The 27,785-nt window shown below is 39.2% G+C and overlaps 1 protein-coding gene across 1 annotated transcript in view; it reads left to right on the forward strand.

Moving 5' to 3' along the window:
* LOC112556955 (low-density lipoprotein receptor-related protein 4-like) overlaps positions 1–27,785 on the forward strand; it is a 209,862-nt gene that overhangs the window by 163,390 nt on the left and 18,687 nt on the right. Inside the window, exons 17-29 of the mRNA XM_025226459.1 lie at positions 845–966; positions 1,603–1,704; positions 7,255–7,424; positions 7,709–7,862; positions 8,512–8,742; positions 9,482–9,650; positions 9,985–10,115; positions 11,373–11,532; positions 12,432–12,553; positions 13,921–14,022; positions 17,217–17,386; positions 17,697–17,850; positions 27,097–27,327. Of these exons, the coding sequence (XP_025082244.1) occupies positions 845–966; positions 1,603–1,704; positions 7,255–7,424; positions 7,709–7,862; positions 8,512–8,742; positions 9,482–9,650; positions 9,985–10,115; positions 11,373–11,532; positions 12,432–12,553; positions 13,921–14,022; positions 17,217–17,386; positions 17,697–17,850; positions 27,097–27,327 (2,018 nt within the window). The remainder of the gene's footprint in view (positions 1–844; positions 967–1,602; positions 1,705–7,254; positions 7,425–7,708; positions 7,863–8,511; positions 8,743–9,481; positions 9,651–9,984; positions 10,116–11,372; positions 11,533–12,431; positions 12,554–13,920; positions 14,023–17,216; positions 17,387–17,696; positions 17,851–27,096; positions 27,328–27,785) is intronic.

The raw sequence follows: 27,785 nt of genomic DNA on the forward strand, positions 1-27,785 counted from the left end.
TTAACATAGGAATAAAGGGTAGAGGAAAGTGAAAAAAAGCCTTACAGCTACATTGTCATGTACCCAGTTTCATTTATCCAACAATGCACTTTTTTAGATAATTAAATATGGCTTATATTACACATGCTTTCCCTCTTTGTTGCTTGGTAAAGAAATTTGCCCGTTTGGACATGTGAAGAGCTGTAACATGAAAAATGTAAATATTGTAAATAAATCACAAAACTTAAAATGAATGGGTCTTGTTTTACTACTGGTCACTGATCCTTTGACATGTACCTGTCGTTGGGAAGTGAAAAATGGACACGTGGAAGCATTTTAACCTAGTTTGGTTTATAGTGAGCAGGTCCAGTGATTTATGTAATTATGGAAGGTTTAGGATTCACTGCGATGTTTTTGTTACAGGTTGGCATATTAATCTCCAGCCGAAAGACTCTTACAGAATATTTTGTATATTTTCTAACTGCTATGAATAATATCAGCAACAGCTTCTAAACTAATAGGACTCATAATGAGTTCAAAAAAATGTTCTTACTAGTAAACGAACCATTTCAAAAAGAACAATTTAAAACTATTAATTTTGTGCTCATACTAACAAAAACAGTTTTGATTGCTACACATTTTGTGTCATTCATGCATTATTATCAAGTGTAGGGAACAAATACATTTTCAAGTACTGTACCTGCGATACTTTGAGCTATACTTTAAATTTCTGTTTATGTTTTGACGAACTACTAGCAGCTTTCACCATGTGATCTTCCTTTAAACCAATAAATACAAGGAAATAAAATGAACACGACACAACTAGAAAGAAAGTTTTAGTCTTCTTGGTGTTATTTTTATACAGAAATCTGGAACTAACAACACACATCCATCGCATTGGCGAAAAAAAAACAATGATGGCGAGTGTACAAGTTAAAGGGAGAGTAAACGATGTTCGTGTCTATGCCGAGGAGACAACACGTAAAGGTCAGTAAACAGTCAGTACTTTAATGCAAAAAGTCTAATGTAGAAATGCAAAGGAGATAATATTTTTCTTTCATGTTTCCTTTCATTTGTCTGTCCTATATTGACTCACACCTTAAATTTAAATAAAGACTTCTCTACTCATGTACATTTTCTTCACTCATACATTCCTTAATCTTTTGGTCACACCACGTGGGTTTGCTTTAAACGGTGGTGAGCTGATCGACTCCTTCACGTTCCCCACTCAGTTCCTCTATTGCTCCACTACATCCGTCGCTTTATCTCTGAAGTGCTGTCTGAGGGCGCAGGCTAAAACAACATGGCAACAACAGAACATTTTACATTTTTTCTCTGTTACGAGGAGAGGTTTATCGATGTCCCAGGGTGGCAACCGTGTTCTGTACTAAGTAACTGGTTTTGTGACGCCGAAGGTATTGTCTATTTTGTTTGTGCTCTCTTTTCTGTTAGTGATTAGGTTTGCCGACTCTGTTTTGCGGTCAGATAAAACAGTGCCGCTTCGTACTGCTTATGTAGCATGTGATGCAACTAACTAAACTTTCATGTGATACAATTACCTAAACTTTACAAGTGTTGCATAGTTCTTTTATTTGAGCAAAATTCTAATTTCTCGAATCACAGGACCAAGCGTATGCGCCAACAACAATGGAGGCTGTAGATACATCTGCCTACCAACTCCTGGGAACAGAAGCAAGTGTCTTGTTCAGTTAGACAAGTCACATGGTATGTATCAGATTTCTTGAATTACAAATGTAACGGTAAAGAAACTTTCAGATGCTTTAGAATTATTGATGACAAATCATTTTTTGGTTCTAAACAAACATCAAACCTCTGTCAAGAAAAACAATAGGTCAGTTGCAAATTAAAGAAGGTAAAATGTTTTCAATTTAATTGGCAAAAGATTTATTTAAAATAAATTGAGGGACATTTCAATGGTTATATCAACGTAGCACCATAAAAGTAAACGAATAAAAGATAAATACTTAATTCTTTTCGTACATTAAATAACCATGGTTTGGCATTCCCGTCAAGTATGACCTTAATACAACAAACGATTAGACTACTAATGTATTGAATCAAACAACAACAAATGACAATTAACTATTGTCTGTAACCTTTCTTCTTGCTTTACCTATTTGCTATTAGTTGTGATTATCGTCACGTGACTAATTCAATCCTCACCATCCTTATTGTTTGCTTGATGATTCCTCTTTTTGTCTTTTATGTTTTTATCTGTATAATTCTTTTATCATCCCGTCTATCGTTTTCCTTCTATAATTACTTTTCAAGCTCTGATAGCATGTTCCTTCGTGACAGTAAATAAATAACACGTTTATAGTATTACATAAAACATGTTGAATAAAACATTCACACTCCAGTCATCTTGTGATCGTCTTGTAAAACATTACTTCAATAGTTTTACTTGTCTGTCATTAACATTGAGAGCACTGCCAAGAGGGCAAAGACTCACGTGAAACCACAACACCTGGGTTAGAGAACCTGGACACAACGGACACGTGTCATAATGATGTGTACAACAGTGAATACAGGTAAACAGGAAGTCGGCTAATAACAAACCAGACATCTTCGCAAGACTGAAATAATACTGGGCATTCAAGTCTCTGGAGAAACAGTTGTCGCACTATGATGTGGTTGGCGGACCTCGTAGAAAGGTGACGAAGGACAGTTAACTACCAGTGAAGTGTGTTTGTCACGGCTCGGGTGCACTACAGCCCACTTGGGCCAGACCAATACGCGTTCCTTGATAAAAAAACAAAAAACAAAAAAAAAAAAAAAAAAAAAAAAAAAAACAACAAACAAAAAACGCACAAAACGATTGCGTGAGGCTGCCCAAACCATGTTATTAGGTTGTCGAATGGCTCAGGACTTTACAAACTACAATAACTCGCCTTAACACAATATTCTATCGGCAACTCATAGCTAACGATACAGACAATGTTTACAATCCGGGGCCTTCCCCGATCAGTCTCGACATAATCCAATCTTACTATCCATGTATGTATAACACACACCTCACACAGCTCTGCTCGTCAAGAAAAAGTTGCAGTTATATTATCTAGTTTATAATCGCACCATCGCTGGTGCTTTACTTACAGTTTCTCGTCCCTCCAAGGGTCCTTCGCACTCCACATGTCTCGCCAACAAGAATCCAACACACAAATACACAAATACACAAATACACAAACACACAAATACACAAATACACAAATACACAAACACACTCACTGTTTATCGTCCTTCGTAGGGTAGCTCGCAATCTCTCCACATGTCCCATGACTACAATTCATGAACACGAACACACACACACACACTAGCGGTACACACTGGACGTCAACACTAGATGTACATACTGGCCGTGTCGGTCAGGCGGTTCCTGGGGTCACAGGGGAGGTACTTCGCGGTGACGTCACGGAGTTCCTAGCCCACGTGCTGCTGGGTGTTGGGCCAAAACCGTTGATCGCAGAATGGTCCTGGGAGGCGATCCCTCTTTCCAACAGAGCTCCAGATCTTCAGTCCATACACTTAAAACCTGTAACTCGAGGTTACACTGTACTACAGTGTCTAAACTACATTCTTTTATTCACACATCTTTCTCTCTTATGTCTACAGCTTCCAACTTACGTATGATCTGATACAATGCCATAAGTAATACATAGAAAGATGTCATACCTCGTCTAGGCGAGGTGACTCCATAAACGGATGAGTACCGCACCTTCCAAAGACGATGGACACTACCTTCTACTAATTACCAAACAATCTCAGTCGGTTGATGTACACTCGTGACTCAGGCACGTCTTCTTTCCTCGTTATTCCGGGCCTGAGTAAATTTCCTCCTTTTTACCACCAAAACCTTCTGCTGAAGCAGTTCACAATAAACTTTCTGTCATAGGCAACACAGTTAAAACTTTCTCATCTAATGTTCTCATCCATTTAGCCATTGATTCAACATACACTTGCAGTCTGTAAGTTGCAAAAGGGTTAAACTTAACCTGAACAACACGGAGGCACGGTCTGGTCCATGACAGTGTTACATGGACTACGAGTACATTATTACTATCTCATTACAAAGCAGCATTGAGCTACCGAGACTCAAACAGAATTTGAGTGAGAGAGTGCAATAATAACTGTCAACGATGTTGATGAAATGTGTGTTTAAAAGGGAATAGTGTGATAGCTGTAACATTAGAGTACAGGTAGCACAGACCCCATTGGGACCCCATTAACTTACGGCTAACTGTTGCATGTATTTTGCATCACTTGTCAGTTATTTGATCATTTTGTCTCTGTACAATACTTGTTATTTATTTGATCAGTGCAGTGTATAGCAGGGTTTGGGGATAGTGAGCCACTTGTCGTTCACTGGCTAACGTGTAGATACTGTGGGAAACGTTTCCTTGCAGTGTTCTACAACATTACAACTGTCATCCACATGCTCAGTTTCCTGTGGTTCTTGCAAAAAATGCAGACAAATCGCAACACAAAGGTGGAAATATTGCCTTTAGGCTAGGTGATGTTTCTAGACGCCTTTTAAGGTTTGTTTACAAGTCTCAATGTATATTAAGACCCCAAAAGCTATTTTCGTGTGTGTAAGGTCCTCTGGTAATCTCTTGTATATCACGCATATGGTTCTTAAGTTTCTCAATAACAATTAGCATGGTTTTGAAAGCGAATGGCAAAAGCTTCAAGAATCGGTCTATGATTTCGGTGTTGAACTCATGTTGTCATTCTTAAGGTCTTTACTGTAAGAAGGAATAAAAAAGTAATTTGACAGAAATCTATAGCAAAGCCATTCACACCAACATACTGAACAGAACACTTCAAGCAATTTCCACCTCAGTTACTCTTAACGGCTGATGGTTTATCCGAATTCTAGTGTCTGCAGAAAAGGGCGTAAATATTTGTCCCCAACACTAGTCTCTAACCCACCTTTCATACAGACCGTTGACCCCAACGGCACCAGTCTTGCTGCAGCCAATGTTAATACTTCAACACTCAGATGTCCACCAGCAGTCGCTGAGCAGCAAAATGTCCGCAAATCATTTTTATAGCCACTGAGCGGCTCCACACACATCAAATGTTTTCACCGCGCTACACCTACCTTACAACAGGCCTGTCTCTACTGATGGCTAATACGGTCAGGATGAAGGTAACTGTCTCCAGGGTACTATCCTCACCTTGTCGCCCAATAGTCTTGAGAGCAAAGATGTTCGAATTGTCCGCTCTGACGTTTGCCATTGCGCATGTCCGACAATTAAAGACCCGCAGACCACCTTCCCGTCCACAACAGATCGACGTAGCTAGGGCCTGACAGCCATCAACTATCCGCAGGGCTGTAAGGTGAGGCACGAGACGACGAAACAGTATCCAGGTGCTGACATAGAGAGTGATAATAACATCGTGTTAGCCATCCATGAGCATCTCGTAAACACTGCCCCAAATTCTTTTGAAACAGCCAGACTGAGCTTGGTGGACTATGATGTAGACATAATAGCTGGCAGCATCAAACAGGTGCTACTGTCAACAGCCCAAGAACTTCTAAGGAGACAAAGAAAGAAACTACCCTGAGAGACGGACGATATCCTAGTTTTCTGTGACCAAGACAGCCTTGAAAGGAGAAAAGATCCCAAATTTTAATCACCAGAGGAGAGAATGATACAAGATGACATCACAACATAACAACTTGTAAGGAATCTCACACAGGCCCCCATCGCACAGAAAGCAACTGGTGGGATGAATATTGCTGTAGCGGATAAGTACGTAGTAGAGGGGGTATGGCGGGAAGGTAGACAACCGTGGTTGACCTGGTCGAGTGTAGTGGGCTGGATGTCATTTGGGAAGTCCTTGAGCAAATGACATAAGTTGTGACGTCAAAATAAGGTGACGACAAAAATAGAGGAGGAGAAGGTAGGAAGAACGGTAAGCGGCCAGTGGGCGGCTGAATACAATTTGGTTGATTTGTAGTTTTTTTCGGCACCAACTCGCTGCTGCTGCGACCTGTGAGGAAGTATTACCGTGGGAGTAATACTGTGTATGTACTACAGTGGAGTATGTAGTATGTACTACATCACTGGTCGTGTTGTCTGTAGTCCGCGTCATCGCCGTGGGAGTTCTGTGGTGTGAGCAACACGCCGTGCAAAGTTTTGGGGGCCAAGAAACTGCACACCGACGTTGGCGAGCAGGAGCAGTGGAGTCGGAGTGAGTAAGGAGGGGGTTGCCCTGCCCTTCCTTACGCTGACGATCCGACCGCCACCAGGGAGGACACCAGGTCAGCTGAGACTAACCGCCGGAGAAGTGGGGGGGGGGGGCTTCCTCTTAGTTTCATCCCAGCTACATCTTGGCATGATCTTGCTCTACCCACCCGCCTGACAGCAACTCATCGGTATCGCAAAAAGTACCCTTTTCACCATTTATTGAACTATAGGAAAGAAGATTAGAGTTGACTACATAAAACCGGGGACTGGAGAGCTGCAGGGACTAGACGGTTATTAACTGGTTGGATTTCGTCAAAGACGTACAAGTGCTATGTATGATGATGACACTGTGGATATAAGTTGTCGGACAGCGTCAAGGATTTTTATTGCAACTCTTCATTTGATGCCGTGTGGATTCCGGCAGAGTGACATGTTAAACTTTGATGGTGTGAACGTGATGGAGAGTTGTTTCTATTGACGGGTGGATTACTGTTGATATTTGTCCCCTTTTAAACTTGTGTTTGTTCTGAATAATTATTGGTGCCTCTAAGGAGTGTCGCCCACCCTCAAGCGATCTCTTTATTTATTTTTGTGGATCGAATGCGCGTGTCTGCGAATGGTCCGTGACAATTGCTAAGAACTGTTAAACTTCCCCAGATATTCGAGATACATTGCAGGTAAAAAATTGATTAAGTCCATAATAATAATTACAAATAACTTATAAATTGTGAAAAAATGCAGTTATGCAATGTATAATAGAACTAATTAGATTTGGTCAAAAGTAGGATATACTTTTAATTGCAAAACTTGTTAGTCAGATACAGAAATCCGAAATATAAAGGAATTGAAATATTACATTAAGTATAATTTTAATTTTTTTTTCTTTTTGTTCTTCTTTCTCGGTTTCGGATGTACGTCTTCTAAATCACCGTTAGTAACAACTTGGATTTAATTTAGAGATGCGCAGGCACGCTTACAGACAGACTAAGAATTTACCTAAATAGCCTTGCTTTAGTAAAGTCGGGTACTGCTACAGAATGTCATTGTTCTTTATTTCCAGGATGTGGTGAATATATTTCCCCTAGTGGCTTCATCTCATCTCCATCATATGCTAGACAGGACCTGGAAATTGAGGATTGCATTTACATAATAAAGACAACAGCAGGTCATCGCATCACCTTAACATTCCTGACACTTGAAACTGAAGACTGCAGATTCGATTTTCTGCAGGTTTGTGGTTGGTTTGTTACTCTATATTAAGGTTTTTTAAAGGTCTTTCAGTTCAAAAAGAATGTACGAGAATGTGCAGGATAAATATAACATTAATATAACTTCTTTTTAAGTATCCAGTAAATTGTATGTCTTTTACAACGATAGGCTTGAAGGAAAGTCAGTGTGACTGAGTGTCAATTTAGGTGTTTTTCCGATATGACAAACAACGAAACTCTTATTTCTATTAGCAATCATCATTGTGAATAGTTTTAAATTTAATAAATTTATGCTTACATGATAAGATCCGGGATGGAAGCTCCGAGCTGTCACCGTCTATGGGTATCTTCTGTAACACGAGTGTTCCGGACAGAGTGAGGTCCACGTCTAACACCATGTGGATCAGATCCCGGTCTGGCTCACAGTCAGGCACTGTCTTCAATGCAACTTACTCATCAGGTAAACAGCAATGCATAAATCTCCCAACACACAGAATTGACACGCAGAAACCAAACAATGTCAGCAAGATCACGACGTGGGTAGAATAAGGTGGCAATCCTTGAAATAAAAGCTCATCTAACCCTGTACTAAGTAACTAAATAACCTTCTTCTTCTTCGCATCTCTTTGTCCTACTCTATCTGTCTTTCTTATAGTTTACCGGACAGGTATGCTTATTCTCTTTACAAAATCCTGAGCTAACTCTAAAATACCACAAAGCTTTTTAACTTGAAAAGCTAATCTAAACTTCTAAATAGCTTGTAAATAATGTAGGATGTACATAGTAAATACTGCCAGGGAACACAACACAAAATTACAGCATTCGGAACAATCCACATTATATAATATATATTCTTTTCTTTCCTTTTCCACCAACTTCTTTCTTTTTAGCCCTTTTGTAGTCTTATCACTTGTTTCCACTATTTGGTTTTTTTTATATTATTCTCTATTCTGTTTATGCTTTCGTCCAATACTCGATTTTAGTATAAGAAAAATTGTAGCTGAGACAGTATCTGAGATAAAAGACTTTTAACTTAAGCTCTACATTTTAAATGTTAAACCTTACTTGTTATAGTCAGAATAATGTCAGAAACTTCATCTTGTCCACAGCAATCATTCCACAGAAGTTTCTCCTTGTCACTGACTCTTATAACGGCATCCGTCACATAGACATCGACACGGGAAGTAATGTTACAATCCGTCCCAGTGGTCTACAGGAACCATTCGGTATTGACTACGATCCAGTAGACGGTCGTGTCTATTGGTCAAATACAGACAAGACCATTCGATCCGCTAACCTTGATGGCAGCGATGCTCGGCTGGTTTGCAGTATTAGTCAAGGTAAAGTGGCTTACAAACATCGTGGTCATTTGGTCTGTACCTATTATAAAATATCTAAGATCATTTTGTGATTGTAAATATATTTTATATAGCTTATTTTTCTACTAAAGGTAAGACTCAAAGTGCTTTACAGAAAAGAAAAAAACACAAAATAGACACAGCATGTCTAATACACACAGAAGCCCGTGTCAGCAGCCATACTGACAGAGAAGCATTCAACAGCTTCAAACAAAAAGACAAAACTCCTAACAACAAAGTTCGCCAGGAGAGCGAGGTAATAAACAAACAGTCATGTGGAAAAACGTGTTTGATGTAGCCCATGGAATAACAAAACTACAGAGAAGTTATCGTGTGCACAGTCTCAAAACTAAGTGGTTATTTATGTTACAACGGGAGAACAGACGAGACTGCCGATGATGATATGCTCATACTTCATCTCCTACAACGATGAATGCCACAGAAGCTGCTTTACAGATCGAAAAAGTTTATGAAGCAGATTCCCAAAAGAGCTTTACATCTTTGCTGCTGACATACAGATTAAAAAGAGCAACAAATACAAGATGGCGCCACTGTGGTAGTAGAGTCAGATGATCAGCAGTAGTCCACAATGTACCACATGGCCTGGCAATATTAAACAACACAGAAGAGAGCAAATGTCATACAAACGTGCTAATCAACAGGACAAACACGGGTGACAGACATCTATATCATAAATACTCATTTGTTGTCTGTCTGTAAGGAGGTGGCCTACGGGGCCTTTCTGTGGACTCTGTGTCGAGGCTACTATTCTACGCCGACGACGGCAACAAGGTCATCGGAATGATATCACTGGACACCAACAGTCATCATATTGTCGTCGATTCAGACATTCGTCAGCCTATGGACATCGAACTCGACAAACACAATGGGTACTATAATGAGATTTTTAAATGATGATGACCAAATTGAGCTGATTAATTTTATTACGTTTACGATGCTTAAAAATAAATTAAATGTTACAGAATTTATTTATCAAATGTATACAGAAGAGAAATGCTAATAAAGATGATACACATGGAATTTTAAAATGAAAAGGGAAAAATGAAAAAAAATCGCAGATGTAAAGGGAGAGAATAACAAATAAATGAAAGTAAGAAAACTTAAAAATCCTTGTGTTCAAATGTGAGAGCTGCAACTAAAGACATTGAGACCAAATATAAATGTAATTTAGTTTCACTCTCCAATTGTTCCCACAAACCACAGTGTCATCTACTGGAGTGACTACAGCAGGAGTAAAATAGAGATGTGTAACTATGACGGCTCGGACCGTCAGACACTGATTTCTGCATACAGGCATCTTAAAGGTCCTCATGGTCTTGCTTTGGACACAGTAGGTAAGATGTCTGTTTTTACTTGCACCTATTGCTTATTTGTATGTGAACTTACTAAAATTTGTTCTGACTTTTTTCCCCATCATAATTTATTTGATTTTGCTTACCTGCTTTAGCAACCTATCTACATGTAGAAAGTATGCTTTTCTCTTTTAACCTGTGTATTTTTTTGGAGACGGGTACACACACAGGTGACTGTCAACACACTCCGTCCCACACCTGTTCTTTCTAACAACAAAGTACAAAGATTTGTACTGGACTTTTGACTCTATTATGGGGAAGGGGGGCTTGTATTTATTTTGGTTTTTTTTTTTTTTTTGGGGGGGGGCAGCTAACTTTAGACACCTCGACATGAATACAAAACCGTGACAGTCAACCATAAACATCACATTAATGTCATGGACGACTTTCAACCTCTCTGACGTTCCTTTCAATTAGACAAAAGTGTCTCCAACAGTTCCACAAAATAGTTCAACTCACTATTTGGATGATGTCCTACAGACGTTCACACTTAAACACACAAGTACACTTCCTCGAATAAGCGTCCTTGAGAAATTTTCCTCGAAACACTTTCCTTGAATATCCTTCCAAACTTTGCGACTTCCGAACAGTAGGTGCTGACTAGGCAGACACACCCGCTGGTGACGATGCAACTTCAATAACCACAATAATAACTAGCCACAGCTGGTGTTGACTAGACATATGCACCAAGCTCCTGACGATCCTACTCCAAACGTCTTCACTCTTAGTTACTTCCTTCCTCTTAGGTAATTCCTCTGAATAATTCCTCTTCCAGGTAATTCCTCTCCTGGTTAATTCCCTCACTAGACAAGGAATTATTCCAATTCCTTAATCTTCTCTACTCAAAATTCGCTCCAGTCTCTCTCCTTCAAAGACTGGCGTGGGAATAATCTAACTCAGTATTTTCCCCATACACCTGGGGTTCATTTCGCTCACTCATACACGCTTTTTCTTTAAATGTCTTCACTTCCACGCTTTCTATCTCGTATACGGGTAAGGGCGATAATCCCTGCCTACCAACAGTCAGAGGTGACCCCTAGTATCGATGTTTTGTTGTTGTCTGCTTATATCTCACCTTTCCTTTCTTTGCATAAATTGAACTGTAAGTGTATATATTCGTGTCTTTCCATTCCTGATTTCCCTCATACTTACCTGTGTTTGAGTTTGTACTTATCTCTGTGATGAACGAATGCATTTATGAATGTGTGAACGGGTGGATCAATGGGTGCGCACGTGAAGGGAGGAGACTTTACTGGGCAGATGCAGACACACAGCTGATAGGATGGACGGATGTGGACAGCAAACTTTCTAAAGTTTATTTTAAACTGGAGGGCTCAAATTTTATGGGCCTGGATATCTACCAAAATGAGTTGTTTGTCACAGACTGGGGAGCTAAACTGTGAGTGTTATTGCGATTGTTCTCTCGGATATAGAAATAAACGAAGTTGTTTTTAACATAGGAATAAAGGGTAGAGGAAAGTGGAAAAAAAGCCTTAAAGCTACATTGTCATGTACCCAGTTTCATTTATCGAACAATACACTTTTAAGATAATTAAATATGGCTTATATTACACATGCTTTCCCTCTTTGTTGCTTGTTAAAGAAATTTGCCCGTTTGGACTTGTGAAGAGCTGTAACATATGAAAAATGTAAATATTGTAAATAAATCACATAACTTAAAATGAATGGGTCTTGTTTTACTACTGGTCACTGACCCTGTGACATGTACCTGTCGTTGGGAAGTGAAAAGGGAGACACGTGGAAACATTTTAACCTAGTTTGGTTTATAGTGAGCAGGTCGAGTGATTTATGTAATTAGGGAAGGTTTAGGATTCACTGCGATGTTTTTGTTACAGGTTGGCATATTAATCTCCAGCCGAAAGACTCTTACAGAATATTTTGTATATTTTCAAACTGCTATGAATAATATCAGCAACAACTTCTAAACTAATAGGACTCATAATGAGTTCAAAAAAATGTTCTTACTAGTGAACGGACCATTTCAAAAAGAACAATCTAAAACTATTAATTTTGTGCTCATACTAACAAAAAACGTTTTGATTGCTACACATTTTGTGTCATTCCTGCATTATTATCAAGTATAGGGAACAAATACATTTTCAAGTACTGTGCCTGCGATACCTTGAGCTATATTTTAAATTTCTGTTTATGTTTTGACGAACTACTAGCAGCTTTCACCATGGGAGCTTCCTTTAAACCAATAAATACAAGAAAATAAAATGAACACGACACAACTAGAAAGAAAGTTTTAGTCTTCTTGTTATTATTTTTATGCAGAAATCTGGCAGAAACAACACACATCTATCACATTGACAAGAATAAATCAATGATGGCGAGTGTACAAGTTAAAGGGAGAGTAAACGATGTTCGTGTCTATGCCGAGGAAACAACACGTAAAGGTCAGTAAACAGTCAGTACTTTAATGCAAAAAGTCTAATGTAGAAATGCAAAGGAGATGATATTTTTCTTTCATGTCTTCTTTCATTTGTCTGTCCTTTATTGACTCACACCTTAAATTTAAATAAAGACTTCTCTACTCATGTACATTTCCTTCACTCACACATTCCTTAATCTTTTGGTCACACCACGTGTGTTTGCTTTAAACGGTGGTGAGCTGATCGACTCCTTCACGTTCCCCACTCAGTTCCTCTATTGCTCCACTACATCCGTCGCTTTATCTCTGAAGTGCTGTCTGAGGGCGCAGGCTAAAACAACAAGGCAACAACAGAACATTTTACACTTTTTCTCTGTTACGAGGAGAGGTTTACCGATGTCCCAGGGTGGCAACCGTGTTCTGTACTAAGTAACTGGTTTTGTGACGCCGAAGGTATTGTCTATTTTGTTTGTTCTCTCTTTTCTGTTAGTGATTAGGTTTGCCGACTCTGTTTTGCGGTCAGATAAAACAGTGCCGCTTCGTACTGCTTATGTAGCATGTGATGCAATTAACTAAACTTTCATGTGATACAATTACCTAAACTTTACAAGTGTTGCATAGTTCTTTTATTTGAGCAAGATTCTAATTTCTCGAATCACAGGATGTCAGGGACCAGTTTATTAGGGACAGGAGGTTGTTGCCCCTGTCTTTCGTTTTGTTAAAGATTATTGCCTTGCATTTTTGAGTGTGTTGGATGCGTCGCGGTTTCGCGTCAGAACCCGACGTCATATTATGACGCAAATTGTAGAGAGACGCAAGAAGAAAAAGATTTGGAAGAGAGCAGACGGCTGTGAGCAGGGAAGAAAGGCGGACGTAACGTGTGTGTGGTGTTCGCTTGGGATATTGTGTGTGTATCGATCCCTGCAAGTTTATCTGTGTGAGCCCCTGGAGTATATTTGTGGTGCCTGGGTCATGTGTTGATCCCCAGCAAATATATTTTGAGTCGTCTGTAGGTGTCTGCCGAGTCAGCACCTGTTATTATTAGCGTCGGAACGTGTATGTGGTTGCCGCAAGTCGTTTGTGTGGGTGGATATCAGTCAAGTGTGAGTAACTAAGACTCTAATGAATTTATTCCAAAAACATACGACAGATTGAAGTATATAGAAATGGACATGTGTATGCCGTCTCAGTGACAGTAAGAGAACTGTTAGAGTTGCAGATCGCTGTGTGGAAGATCTACTGACTATATGTATATATTTAGTTGATGTTGATTGATTTAAAGTTATTTTTGTTTCCACGACAAATCTTTGTGCTGTATGTTTGAAAGAATACGCAAGGGGACGCGTGCGTGTTGTGAAAGTGAGATTTTATAAAAGCGCTTTCCTGACACAGGACCAAGCGGATGCGGCAACAACAATGGAGGCTGTAGATACATCTGCCTACCAACTCCTGGGAACAGAAGCAAGTGTCTTGTTCAGTTAGACAAGTCACATGGTATGTATCAGATTTTTGGATTACAAATGTTACGGTAAAGAAACTTTCAGATGCTTTAGAATTATTGATGACAAATTATTTGTTTGCTCTAAACAAACATCAAACCTTTGTCAAGAAAAACAATAGGTCAGTTGCAAATTAAAGAAGGTAAAATGTTTTCAATTTAATTGGCAAAAGATTTATTTAAAATAAATTGAGGGACATTTCAATGGTTATATCAACGTAGCACCATAAAAGTAAACGAATAAAAGATAAATACTTAATTCTTTTCGTACATTAAATAACCATGGTTTTGCATTCCCGTCAAGTTTGACCTTAATACAACAAACGATTAGACTACTAATGTATTGAATCAAACAACAATAAATGACAATTAACTATTGCTTGTAACCTTTCTTCTTGCTTTACCTATTTGCTAATAGTTGTGATTATCGTCACGTGACTAATTCAATCCTCACCATCCTTATTGTTTGCTTGATGATTCCTCTTTTTGTCTTTTATGTTTTTATCTGTATAATTCTTTTATCATCCCGTCTATCGTTTTCCTTCTATAATTACTTTTCAAGCTCTGATAGCATGTTCCTTCGTGACAGTAAATAAATAACACGTTTATAGTATTACATAAAACATGTTGAATAAAACATTCACACTCCAGTCATCTTGTGATCGTCTTGTAAAACATTACTTCAATAGTTTCACCTGTCACTTAGTCATTAACATTGAGAACACTGCCAAGAGGGCAAAAACCCACGAGAAACCACAACACCTGGGTTAGAGAACCTGGACACAACGGACACGTGTCATAATGATGTGTACAACAGTGAATACAGGTAAACAGGAAGTCGGCTAATAACAAACCAGACATCTTCGCAAGACTCAAATAATACTGGGCATCCGACTCTCTGGAGAAACAGTTGTCGCGCTATGATGTGGCTAGCGGACCTCGTAGAAAGGTGACAAAGGACAATCGGACAGTTAACTACCAGTGAAGTGTGTTGGTCACGGCTCGGGTGCACTACAGCCCACTTGCGCCAGACCAATACGCGTTCCTTGATAAAAAAATAAAACAAACAAAAAAACGCACAAAACGATTGCGTAAGGCTGCCCAAACCATGTTATTAGGTTGTCGAATGGCTCAGGACTTTACAAACTACAATAACTCGCCTTAACACAATATTCTATCGGCAACTCATAGCTAACGATACAGACAATGTTTACAATCCGGGGCCTTCCCCGATCGGTCTCGACATAATCCAATCTTACTATGTATGTATAACACACGCCTCACACAGCTCTGCTCGTCAAGAAAAAGTTGCAGTTATATTATCTAGTTTATAATCACACCATCGCTGAGTGCTTTACTTACAGTTTCTCGTCCCTCCAAGGGTCCTTCGCACTCCACATGTCTCGCCAACAAGAATCCAGTACACAAATACACAAATACACAAATACACTCTCTGTTTATCGTCCCTCGTAGGGTTGCTCGCAATCTCTCCACATGTCCCACGACTACAATCCATGAACACGAACACACACACACTAGCGGTACACACTGGACGTCAACACTAGATGTACACATTGGCCGTACACACTGGCCGTGTCGGTCAGGTGGTTCCTGGGGTCACAGGGGAGGTACTTCGCGGTGACGTCACGGAGTTCCTAGCCCACGTGCTGCTGGGTGTTGAACCAAAACCGTTGATCCCGGAATGGTCCTGGGAGGCGATCCCTCTTTCCAACAGAGCTCCAGATCTTCAGTCCATACACTTAAAACCTGTAACTCGAGGTTACACTATACTACAGTGTCTAAACTACATTCTTCTATTCACACATCTTTCTGTCTTATGTTTACAGCTTCCAACTTACGTATGATCTGATACAATGCCATAAGTAATACATAGAAAGATGTCATACCTCGTCTAGGCGAGGTGACTCCATAAACGGATGAGTACCGCACCTTCCAAAGACGATGGACACTACCCTCTACTAATTACCAAGCAATCTCAGTTGGTTGATGTACACTAGTGACTCAGGCACGTCTTCCTTTCTCGGTATTCCGGCCCTTAGTATATTTCCTCATTTGTTCCTGCCAAAACCTCCTGCGGAACCAGATTCACCATAAAATTTCTGTAATTGTTGGGCGTAAATATTTGTCCCCAGCACTAGTCTCCAACCCACCTTTCATACAGACCGTTGACCCCAACGGCACCAGTCTTGCTGCAGCCAATGTTAATACTTCAACACTCAGATGTCCGCCAGCAGTCGTCAAGGCAGCAACATATCAGTAAAATCCCATTTACAGTCACTACGCGGCTCCACACACATCAAATGTTTCCACAGCACAACACCTACCTTACAACAGCCCTGTCTCTACTGATGGCTAATACGGCTCAGGATGAAAGTAAATTACTCCAGGGTACTATCCTTACCTTGTCGCCCAATAGTCCGCCCTTTGACGTTCCATTGCGCATATCCGGCAATAAAGACCCGCAGACCACCTTCTCGTCCAGCAACAGATCGGCGTGGCTAGGGCCCGACAGCCATCAACTATCCGCAGGGCTGTAAGGTAGGGCACAACACGACCAAAAAGTATCCAGGTGCTATTCCATTCAGAAGGAGATGATCGACAACAAATTACGTGTCATAGAGTAGAGAAGAATACAAGATGACAGCACAAAACATACCAACTTCTAAGGAATCTCACACAGGCCCCCATCGCACAAAAAGCAACTGATGGAATGAATATTGCTAAGACCTGTTAAACTTCCCCAGGCATTCGAGATACATTACAAGTAAAAAATTATCTGATCAAGCTCATAATTATTAATAATAATTACAAATAATTTGTGAATTTTGAGAATATAGAGTTATGAAATACATAATAGAACTAATTAGATTTGGTCAAAAGTAGGATATACTTTTAATTGCAAAACTTCTTAGTCAGATAAAGAAAACCGAAATAGAAATGAATTTAAATAATACATTAAGTATAATTGTATTTTATTTATTTATTTATCTTTTGTTCTTTCTCGGCTTTGGATGTGGTTCTTAAAGTACCTAAATCACCGTTAGTAACAACTTGGATTTAATTTAGAGATGCGCAGACACGCTTACAGACAGACTAAGAATTTACTTAAATAACCTTGCTTTGTTCATGTCGGGCACTGCTACAGAATGTTAGTGTTCTTTATTTGCAGGATGTGGTGAATATATTTCCCCTAGTGGCTTCATCTCATCTCCATCATATGCTAGACAGTCCATGGAAATCGAGGATTGTATTTACATAATAAAGACAACACCAGGCTATCACATCACCTTAACATTCCTGACCTTTGACACTGAAGACTGCAGATTCGATTTTCTGCAGGTTTGTGATTGGTTTCTTACTTTATATTAAGGATTTTTAAAGGTCTTTCAGTTCTACATAAATTATGCTCAAAAAGAATTTATGGGAAAGTGCAGGATAAATATAACATTAATATAACTTTCTTTTAAGCATTCAAGCATTCAAGTGCATTGTATGTCTTTTACAACGATATGCTTTAAGGAAAGTCAATGTGACTGAGTGTCAATTTAGGTTTCTTTCTGATATGACAAACAACAAAACAGTTATGGCCATTAGCACTCATCATCATGACTACTTTTTAACTTCATTGAATTTATGCTCACATCCTAAGATACGGGATGGAAGCTCCGAGCTGTCACCGTCTATGGGTATCTTCTGTAACACGAGAGTTCCGGACAGAGTGAGGTCCACGTCTAACACCATGTGGATCAGATCCAGGTCTGGCTCACAGTCAGGCACTGGCTTCAGTGCAACTTACTCATCAGGTAAACAGCAATTTACAAATCGCTACAAGTATGCTCTTTTTCTTGTTCGTTTCGTCTTCCCCTAATGCGTATACTTGACCTTTATAGGTCAGGGACATTTAGAATGCAGAGAAATAATTAGTTGTCCTAAGGAGCTGTGCCACTTAACAAAAAAAAAAAAAAAAAAAAAAAAACGAAAACAAAAACCAACAAACCACGTGATCAGAAATTTTCCCCTTTTGTGTCCCAAATGTAAATTACTTTTGCCCTTGCTCATTCTTTCTAATTTGTTTAGATAAAAAATACCCTGATGAACTAGTGTTACCGTATTCAAGATAGGACAACACTCGCACGGCGATTTACTTTTCATAATATGCTAAACTCCACTGACATACTAATTAGTCAAATGACATTATACGGTATCCACTATACTGGAACTCTCGTCAGAAATGCGATTATTTCACTCACCACTTCAAACCTGGGAGGTATATATGCCTATAGGCTCTCATTCGTCCACACGACCTTCACGCTCCCTCAGTCGTGTCCACTAGTGTATACAACACATCCCCACCACCGACAACGCCGGGCGTTCGTGACAACATGTCTGCCTTTCCAATAAAAGGACAGCAGTAAAAACAACTACTTTTTAAACGAGAAGAAACGACAAAAGTAATTTTATCTAAAATATCTCATAACTGAAGCATTCTACTCAGAAAAAAAGCATCATGATAAAAAATATACAATAATATTGATTATTTTATATTTTATTATAGTCTACAAGGATCAGCCTCTCTGGCTGTTTACGGGCTCTATACAGGCATCTCATTAAAACCCTAGGCAGAAACTATGAGACAAACGGTAAAATGCAAAGTAGATGTCGTGTAAGATGTTAAACCACTAAACTCCACAAAATCTCCCAAAACACAAGGTTCACATCACAGGCTGTCCACAAGACCATGACGTGGGTACATTCAGGGGACAGTCGTTATTATGAAACCTCGTCATTCCCCGTACTAACTAAATAATCTCATCCTCTAATTCTCTCTGTCCTGTTCTCTGTCTCTCCTAAATGTTAACTTCTGAAATGCAAGCTTAATCTGTTTAAAAAACCCTCAGTTCACACTAACAAACCGTGAGGTTTTTAACTTGTGAATCAAAACTTTCTTTTTTTTTATTTTCGCCACCAATACTGCATCTTATAATAGGAAACACAAAACATTACAAAAAAGTTGCTTTGTAGAAAAAATTAACAAGCAAAAATTAACCTATAAATGTTATAATTAAAAAATGAGTGCTGCAAAAATTTGTTTAGGATTGAACAATGTGCATCTGTACAACATTCAAAAAGAAAGGTGTGCATAGACAGAGACTGAGAAACATGCAAAAGGAGTAAACTGTACTAAACTTCCCAGCAGTCCACAGACATAAGCACTCCCGTTTGAAGTATCAACTGACCAGTAGGAGAGATTAAATGTGTCACCAAGAAAGCAAAACACCATCGCTGTCCAATAACATGTGGCAACCAAATGATTACAAATGTCTCAGAAACCTTTGTATTCTTCTAAAACATACTTCTTAGTTCTCATGACACTCTGATATATTGTTTTCATCATACCTGAGTTTTGGGCTGTACTAGTACTACAATTACTGAGATGCATACAATCAACCCATTACCTGGAAAATAATTCAAATTGAGGTGATCTACTTTCAGCAACAGCATAGCATTAAGGCTCCCTACACCTGCATCTTTTTTTCCAAGCATTTTGTTAATGTTTAAAGGAAATTTTTCTTTCACAAAGATTGATTCAATACAGATTATGCATATTTCTAATGCAGACATTCAAAAGTGTTGACAGTACCCATTTCCCAAACTCAGAAAATATCCACATAAAAAATATTCACACAAGAAAAACTCTGGCAATGATATATTAAATGATCCATCTTAGTTAACACCAAAAATAACTTAAACAAAATGTTAGTCACTGAAACTTTGACAAGAAATCATTATTTTCATTCCAAAGGTTTGCATATGTAGCATCACTACTAAACAGACTTCTTAGTCCTGTTTGCCCCCACTGGAGCATAAGACTGCAAACAAATCAACAAACAGTACCCACATAAATAACAGATCAATAAAAACAATTAGAAGTTGCACAGTAGTTGACGTGATCGTTGGTAGAATATGGAGGAAATAATGTCTGTTTAACATTTGTTTTTCTCTGTACCTCCCAGGTGTTTGTTTGTTGAAAGAAAATAGGACTTTTAAAACTAAATGCAAAAAAAAATTAAATGTATTTTACATTTCTTGTTTTCCCTCTCCCCCCACCAGGCAGTCACATTTTTTTATTATTATTTTTTTTTTAATATAAAGTCATGAAATTATATATTTTTAGATAAACTCATAAAATTCATATAATCAGCCCAGCTTATTATAAATTCCTGCAATTTCATATTAACAAGTGCGCTAAATTCCTCAATCTTGTATTTTCTATTTAACTGCAGAATAAAAAGCCTTAAGTCTGGCTGTTTCTTCTCTATTTTACATTTATAGATAAGCCACTTTGCTTCTAGTAGTATATTCTCTAACGTCTTATCTATTGGACAGTTTGCTTCATATCCAAATAGTATTACGGATTCGTTAAGTGCTAATTTATTATTTTTAGAGCATTTTTCCTTTATTGCCTTCTCTTGGCTTGTCCAAAATAGTTTGGTTGCCTTACAGCGCCAAAATAGATGTTCAATTGTCTCCCTTTCATTGCCAAAAAAAAAATGCATTTGTTATTAACTTCTACCCCCATATATTCTGCCAGGGAGTTTGTACCTAGAATTCTGTGGGTAATTCTGCACTGAAACCATCTCAGTTTAATATCTTTTATTCCTTGAACCTTGGAAAATATTATTTTCCAGGGTAATTGGGCCCCTATTTTATTTTCCCACTTTTCACAACATTTGGGCCTGATTGTGTTTTCTGTCAATATTTCGTAATAATATTTGGAACCTTTCTTTATAGAATTAATTAGTTTAATAGTTTTTGATGTTTCTTGTGCAGTGTTGTTCCTAATTGTAATGCCCATTGACTGAACAAATTTTTAAATTATTTTTGCACAGCCCATGTATGTAACTATATCTATTGTTGTTCCACACCTGGCATTAATTTCACCCAGGGACAAAAATACTCCAGATTCATTATCAAAAAGTGTAATTTTATATAACCCCTTACTAACCCAGTTGTTGAAGAAAATAGCCTTCTTGCCAGGCTGAAATCTACTGTTTAAGTGTATTGGTTCTGCCATCACCTCCTCTGATGTCTCTGGTTTGACATAATAATAGAATTCCTTTTAAGCATTTAATACATCTTTCCAAAATTTATTTTTATGTTGTGTGTCATAGTACACATTTGGGCCATATTTATCTATATCTACGAGTTTTGGGTATATCTTTATCACTACATCTTTCCATTGGTGTTCAATGACATTTAGCTTTTTAATCCATATTAGCTTTAGCGCTTTTATATATTGATGAATGTTAGGTATATTTAAGCCTCCATTATGAACAGTTTTCACCACAACTTTCCTGTTTATTCGATCAGGTTTTCCATCCCACACAAACTTAAGGCATTGCTTTTGGAATTCTTGGAGTTCTTGTATATCTTGGATAGGGTTAGGCAGCAGTATCCATAAATAAATAAATTTTTATAGTATTCATGATTTTAGCATAAAAGTTTAGAGTGTAACATGTTTCTAACTTAGTGCTTAGCCATATCCCTAAAATTTTAAATTCTGATGGGTTCCATTTAAACTTCAGGTGTGTGGAAGTTAGTGATATTCAGGCCAATAGAGTTTATGACCCTCAATTTCGGTTCTGTGTGAGAACCAGCATTTTAGCTGAGTATAGGAGGGTGTACACGTAATACCGCCATTTTATTTTTTTAGTGCAGTTTGCACATAGCAGCGTAGCTCGGAAAGCGCAGCAGCGCCAACCTCTGATTCTTCCAAAAGGTTTTCTCCCACTATAAATAAACATGCCAAGGAGTGGCAGATCTCGAGATAACGTCGACGAGGAAGAATTAGACTCCACGTTCGCTCGAGCAAAGGCTGAAGGGGAAGCTCTCGGTCTCAAAGGTGTCGAGCTTGTAAACTACATTAAAGAACAGCGCCAAGCTGAAGCAGAGGCGGAACAGCGCAGGTTCCAGGCTGAAGTAGAGGAGCGACAGGTAGAAAGAGAATTTGAGCTGCAGAGGCTACGCATCCAAATGGATGGCGATACAACTGAAAATGCAGCAAACCCGTCACGCTCTAGTTCCGGACATCAGCAAGAGCTGAAAATCAAGCTCCCATATTTTGAAAATCGCGACGACCTTGAAGCCTATCTAAGAAAATTCGAAAGATCTGCAAAAGTGCAGGGGTGGCCTGAAGACCAGTGGGCTCCACATTTAGGTGCACTGTTGAAAGGCAAGGCCGGCGAAGTATATAGCCGGCTAGACGATGATGATGCCAATGACTATGATATCTTAAAGAAGGCCCTGCTCAACAGATTTCGTCTGACAGCAGACGAGTACCGGAAAAGGTTCAGAGACGCCAAGAAAATACAGGACGAAACCACCCAAGAACATCTTGCCAAAATTGATATGTGGTTGTCCAGGTGGCAGGAGCTAGCAGGGAGGAAAAGTACTTATGAGGAAATAAGAGACATGTTCCTTCAAGAAAAATTTATCGCAGGTCTTCCCCTAGGGCCTAGACCAAGCGAGGTTTATCATGGAACGCGAACCAGCCACAGCGCAAGAAGCGTTAAAACATGCGCTAGTGTTTGAATCCGTGAAACAGGCAACCTGCAGTGATCGAGAGAGGCTGAAGAGATTTGAGCTCTATCATGATGAGGGTGCATCTGAAGGGAAGTCACAGGAAGAAACTAAGTTTGTATCAAACAGCAAAGCTAGACCGATGCCAACTAGACAATTCCAGCATTATAAAGAGGGTGAGAAGAAGAGAATCTGCTTTATATGTTGTGGTGACCATCTTGCGAGAAACTGCACGCAGATGCATCAGGTAGCGGCTGCAGTGGTTCAAGACTTTCCTTAGACAACAAATCACAAGGAAAGTGATTATAAAATGTTGTGCGCAGCTTGTTGTGAAATAACACTCTCATTCGAGTGTGAAGTAATTATTGAGGGACAAAGGGTGGCTGCACAGAGAGACACTGCCGCACAGTCAGACCTGGTGCCCGAGAGATGCAAAACAGGAAAGACAGTTGAAGTCACTTTAGCCTCGTCGTCAGAAAAGAGGACATTCCCAATTGCGATGGTAACGTTAGACACTCCATATTTCCACGGGCCCACTGAGGTTCTGCTCATGGAAGAACCAGTCCACAAAGTACTAATCGGAAACTACCGCATAGAGGCTGATGGGACAGTGAGTTCAATCCCAGTGTATCCAGTTAGGAAAGTTGGTGCGGCAACGCTGACAAGGCCTTACGGTAGAAAGACTGACGAACCATCGACGCCACCACAGGCTCTGCTAGGCAGCATAACTCTAGAGGAAATGGGACGAGCTCAACGAGCGGACCCCACCCTTGCCCGAATACCCAAGCTTGCCGAAGGTGGTAGCACCAGACAGGAAGGCGAAAGTCGAGCGACGAAGCCAGAAGCCATCTACCGGTGTAGGAAGGGAATATTATAGTCCACAGCAAAGAAGGGAAGGCGGTACACCAAATCGTGGTGCCTAAGGCATACAGACAAGAGTTGCTGCGGTTGGCGCACGACACACCCATGGCTGGGCACCATGGAGTCAGAAGGACTAAATACAAAGTGGCAAACGACTTCTCCTGGCCCGGAATCTTTGCCGACGTGCGCAGGTATTGCAAGGCGTGCGACATCTGTCGGAGGACGTCCCCGCAACAATGTATTCTCCCGAGCGGTGATGGATAAAGGATGTACGCCGGCTCTTGCAGAAAAGTCTAACAGTAGGAGGTTGGAATCAGTTTGCCCAGAAAGCGCAAACAGTGAATCCACCAAATTGTCTAGCCTCTGAAGTGGATTCCAATTTCGTTAACGGTCTTTAACGTTAATCTTCGACGTTCATCTATAATAGGTGGAGCCCAGACATCGCCTTGTATGGTGTGGTGTGGTGTAGATATTGGTTCGATAAGAGAATATCGACTACACGGATACGCGGGATACGGCATTATCTACCTTGGATTACCTCAGAAGAGGATTACGAATTCGTTAACGATCTTCGACGTTAATCATCAACGTTCACCCATAAGAGGTGGAGCCCAGACATCGCCTTGTATGTTGAGGTGTGGTGTAGATATTGGTTCGATAGGAGTATATCGACTACACCGATACCAGGGATACGGCGTTATCTTTCTCGGACTCCGAACTTTGTGATTTCTTTATCAACATGCTCGTTGGGATGTAACCCGTTTGTGAATTCATTCGGTTTTAATTTGCCGGACAGCAGTCTGTCATCCCATCTGCCCGTCGGACAACCATAGGGGTGTGTAGGACAGTAAGGGGATAAAAATAATTTTTTCTTATTTCATTCACGTTTCATTACTATTTAGTTCCTTAAAATATTAAATGTGGTAACTGTTGGCCGGGCCTTTTTGTTGAAAAAGGTGGAAGAGTGCGGCGAGCGTGGTTTACATGTAGATGTTTACATGCACTCGCATACATTTGTAACTCACACTTCTCAAGACGTTACAACAAGTAATGAATCCTACCTTCTGAGGATGTGAAAGTTCCCCATCTCTGAAGGCCTCGTTGAGTGACCTTATCATAAATGACCCTAATTTCTTCCAGAAAAACTTTTAAAATTCTGCTGTAAACCCATCGGTTCCTGGACTTTTCCCATTTTTCATACTCTTAAGGACATTTTCTGCTTCTTCTATAGTGATTTCTCCTTCCAGAGTTTCTGCCACCATGACGGGCAATTTAGGAATACCATTAACTAACTCATCTATTTCACACTGTTCTAGTTCTCCCTTTTGATATAGCCTTTCAAAAATAATTTAGTTTCAGTCCTTATTTCCTCTGCATCTGTAATACAACTTCCATCATCTTTAATGAGTTTCATAATTCTTTTATTGACATAGTTTCTTTGCTCTAGGCTACAAAAGTATTTACTAATTTTTTCTCTCTCTGCCGAGCATTTTGCCTTTGCCCGTACTATGATCCCCTCCATTTTCTTTTCTCTAATGAATCTTAATTCGATTTCTTTTTCCTCCAACATTTTCAAAATTGGGTTATTTTCATTTTGTTCATTTTCTATCCCTTTAATTTCTTTTTCTAAATTTCTTTCTAACTCTGCTGCTTTTTTTTCATTGTTGAGTAGGCTATACTTTTCCCTCTAATTTCCATAAGTAGTACATCGAGAAACAATTTATCTGGTATTGTTAATTGTAGGTCTTGGTCTGTAACTTTAGATAAGCTGTTTCTATTATAAGGGAGTTCAGCATATTGTTCTACAACTCTGTCAATGGTCTCATGTACTTCCTTTACATAGTAAGTTTTCTTTAGGAGAGAGGAATCAAATTTCCATAAAGTGCGAGGTATTATTTTATCCCCAAACTGAAGATTAAGAGTAATCATTGAGTGGTCTGATCTATATCCAAATTCAATATCTGCCTTGGCTACATATTGAAGTAAAGATTCTGAAATAAGAAAAAAGTCCAGCCTACTTTGTTGTAAAGGGTTCGATCTTCTCCAGGTGTATCGCTTTATTTCTGGGTTCAGATATCTCCATATATCGATTAGTTCTAAATTGTCTATTAAAGTTTCTACGCTTACGCAGGCTTTCGGATTATTTATATGTTTGTAATTATGGTAATCTTTGTTAGAGTCCATAACTAGATTCCGGTCTCCCCCTATTATTACTTTACTAATCTGCGTATCTTGAATTAAGTGTTCTAGTTTCACATAAAATTCTGGGTTATCTTTATTTGGTCCATAAATGTTGACTAATAAGAGGTTCTCGCCCATAATTTCTATTACTGCCAAAATATAATCTCCTTTCTCATCTTTATACACTTTATTAACTTTAAATTCAAAATTATTTTTAAATAAAATACCAACACCTCTGAAGGAGGTATTATTGGATGCAAAAAGGCAGGTGTAAACCCATTCAGATCTAATATACCTTTCTTGCTTAGGGTCAAAGTGTGTATCTTTGTGTATTGAATATTTTTTTTTTTGTCTAATATAGTTAAATACATCTTTCCTTTTCTGTAAGTTACCCAGTCCCTGACAATTAACTGAGCAAATCTTAATGCTAGTCATGTTTAGCCCTCTAAATTAAAGTTAACAGTCAAACGCCTTGCCTGACGGCCAGTTTTTTTCCTATTTCCACTTGGGTTGCGATCTTGTTCCACTATCTGAGGTTTTCTTATAGAACTGTCCAAAAGGCCTTGTTTTTTCCCCTTTCCGCTTGCTCCTCCGTTCTTGCTCTTATGCCGTTCGGGTGTACATGTACTGTCATTTCGCATCGGCAGTTGTGCCCCTTTGACCTTTTTAGCGTACCCGGCCGTCGTGCTCTACACGACTAGTCTGCACGGGTACCGCGTGCGTGGTTTCTGGGTCACGACTAGCTGGGGACACCGATGCGGGTTGTGGGGACGATACTTGCACATTGCTGTCAGTTGGACACTCGCTGACATCGGCTGTCTGGCTGTTGTTGGCCTCTGTTGCACTGGTGTATGGAGGCGTGTCCTTCCCCTTTGTATTGTCGCCGGTAAATGTATTGGTAATGATGGATTCAGCAGGGCATTTAGTGGGCAAGATAGCAGTCGGAATCATCTGTAGGTTGTTGATAATGCTACCTCTGCGAGTAGCAGCGTTCGTGTTTATTTGTTCCCCATGCTTATCAGCCTGTAATATGGTGTTAACCCTAACCCTGATCAAAACTTTCTAGTTTGTAAATATTGTACTTCCTTCTTCTACGGTCCATAGGGTCTATGTAGACAACACTGTCACTTAACACAACAAGAAATATCTACAGCCAAAACAATCCAAAAGATAATTCATCTTCCTTATCCTTTCTTTTTCTACTTTCTCCTACTTTTTCACCTCTTCTTCTCTCTCTTATCTCTTTTTTCAGCTGCCTGTATTCTTTATTATGCTTCCTTGTATTTATGTTTTTATCGTATACTCTTTTCCTTTAATAGAAGAAGCAAAATCGTCTGTAAGACTTCTAACAAGTGTTCGTTATATTAATATCAATCCTTACTCTTGTTATAGTCAGAATAATGTCAGAAACTTTATCTTGTCCACAGCAATCATTCCACAGAAGTTTCTCCTTGTCACTGACTCTTATCACGGCATCCGTCGCATAGACATCGACACGGGAAGTAATGTTACAATTCGTCCCAGTGGTCTAGACAACCCATTCGGTATTGACTACGATCCAGTAGAAGGTCGTGTTTATTGGTCAAATGCAGACAAGACCATTCGATCCGCTAACCTTGATGGCAGCGATGCTCGGCTGGTTCGCAGTATTGGTCAAGGTAAAGTAGCTTACATGTGCAACCTGGTTTTAGGCTTTGTTACAAAAGTTTTAAAACCATATGAATAATTATAAAGAGATTTTATATCACTTATTACAAAGACCTGTAGGTGGGGCTTACAATTCTATATTATTCAGGAGCTTGTGTTGATTTTAGAGCATGGCAGTATATTTCACGGAACTCGTTTCTTGAATTTAAAGAATGTCTTAATGACTCCTACACCTTTGACTCAGATTGTAAGTCTTCCGCCCACTTTCAACTTTTCTCTCGAGACTCTCAGTAAGCTTTGTCTCGTTAGGCCTACTTCTGTTCTATGTGATTTATTATATCTTAAACAATTTTATTTACACACTAATTCACATATATAAAAAATAAAAACGATGTATCTAGATTTATAACATGTAAAAGTATGTGATTTTTATGTGTCTATGATGTTTGATGTGGTAGTATTTCATGTG

The sequence above is a fragment of the Pomacea canaliculata genome, linkage group LG2 (assembly GCF_003073045.1).
Source record: "Pomacea canaliculata isolate SZHN2017 linkage group LG2, ASM307304v1, whole genome shotgun sequence".
NCBI lineage: Eukaryota > Metazoa > Mollusca > Gastropoda > Architaenioglossa > Ampullariidae > Pomacea > Pomacea canaliculata.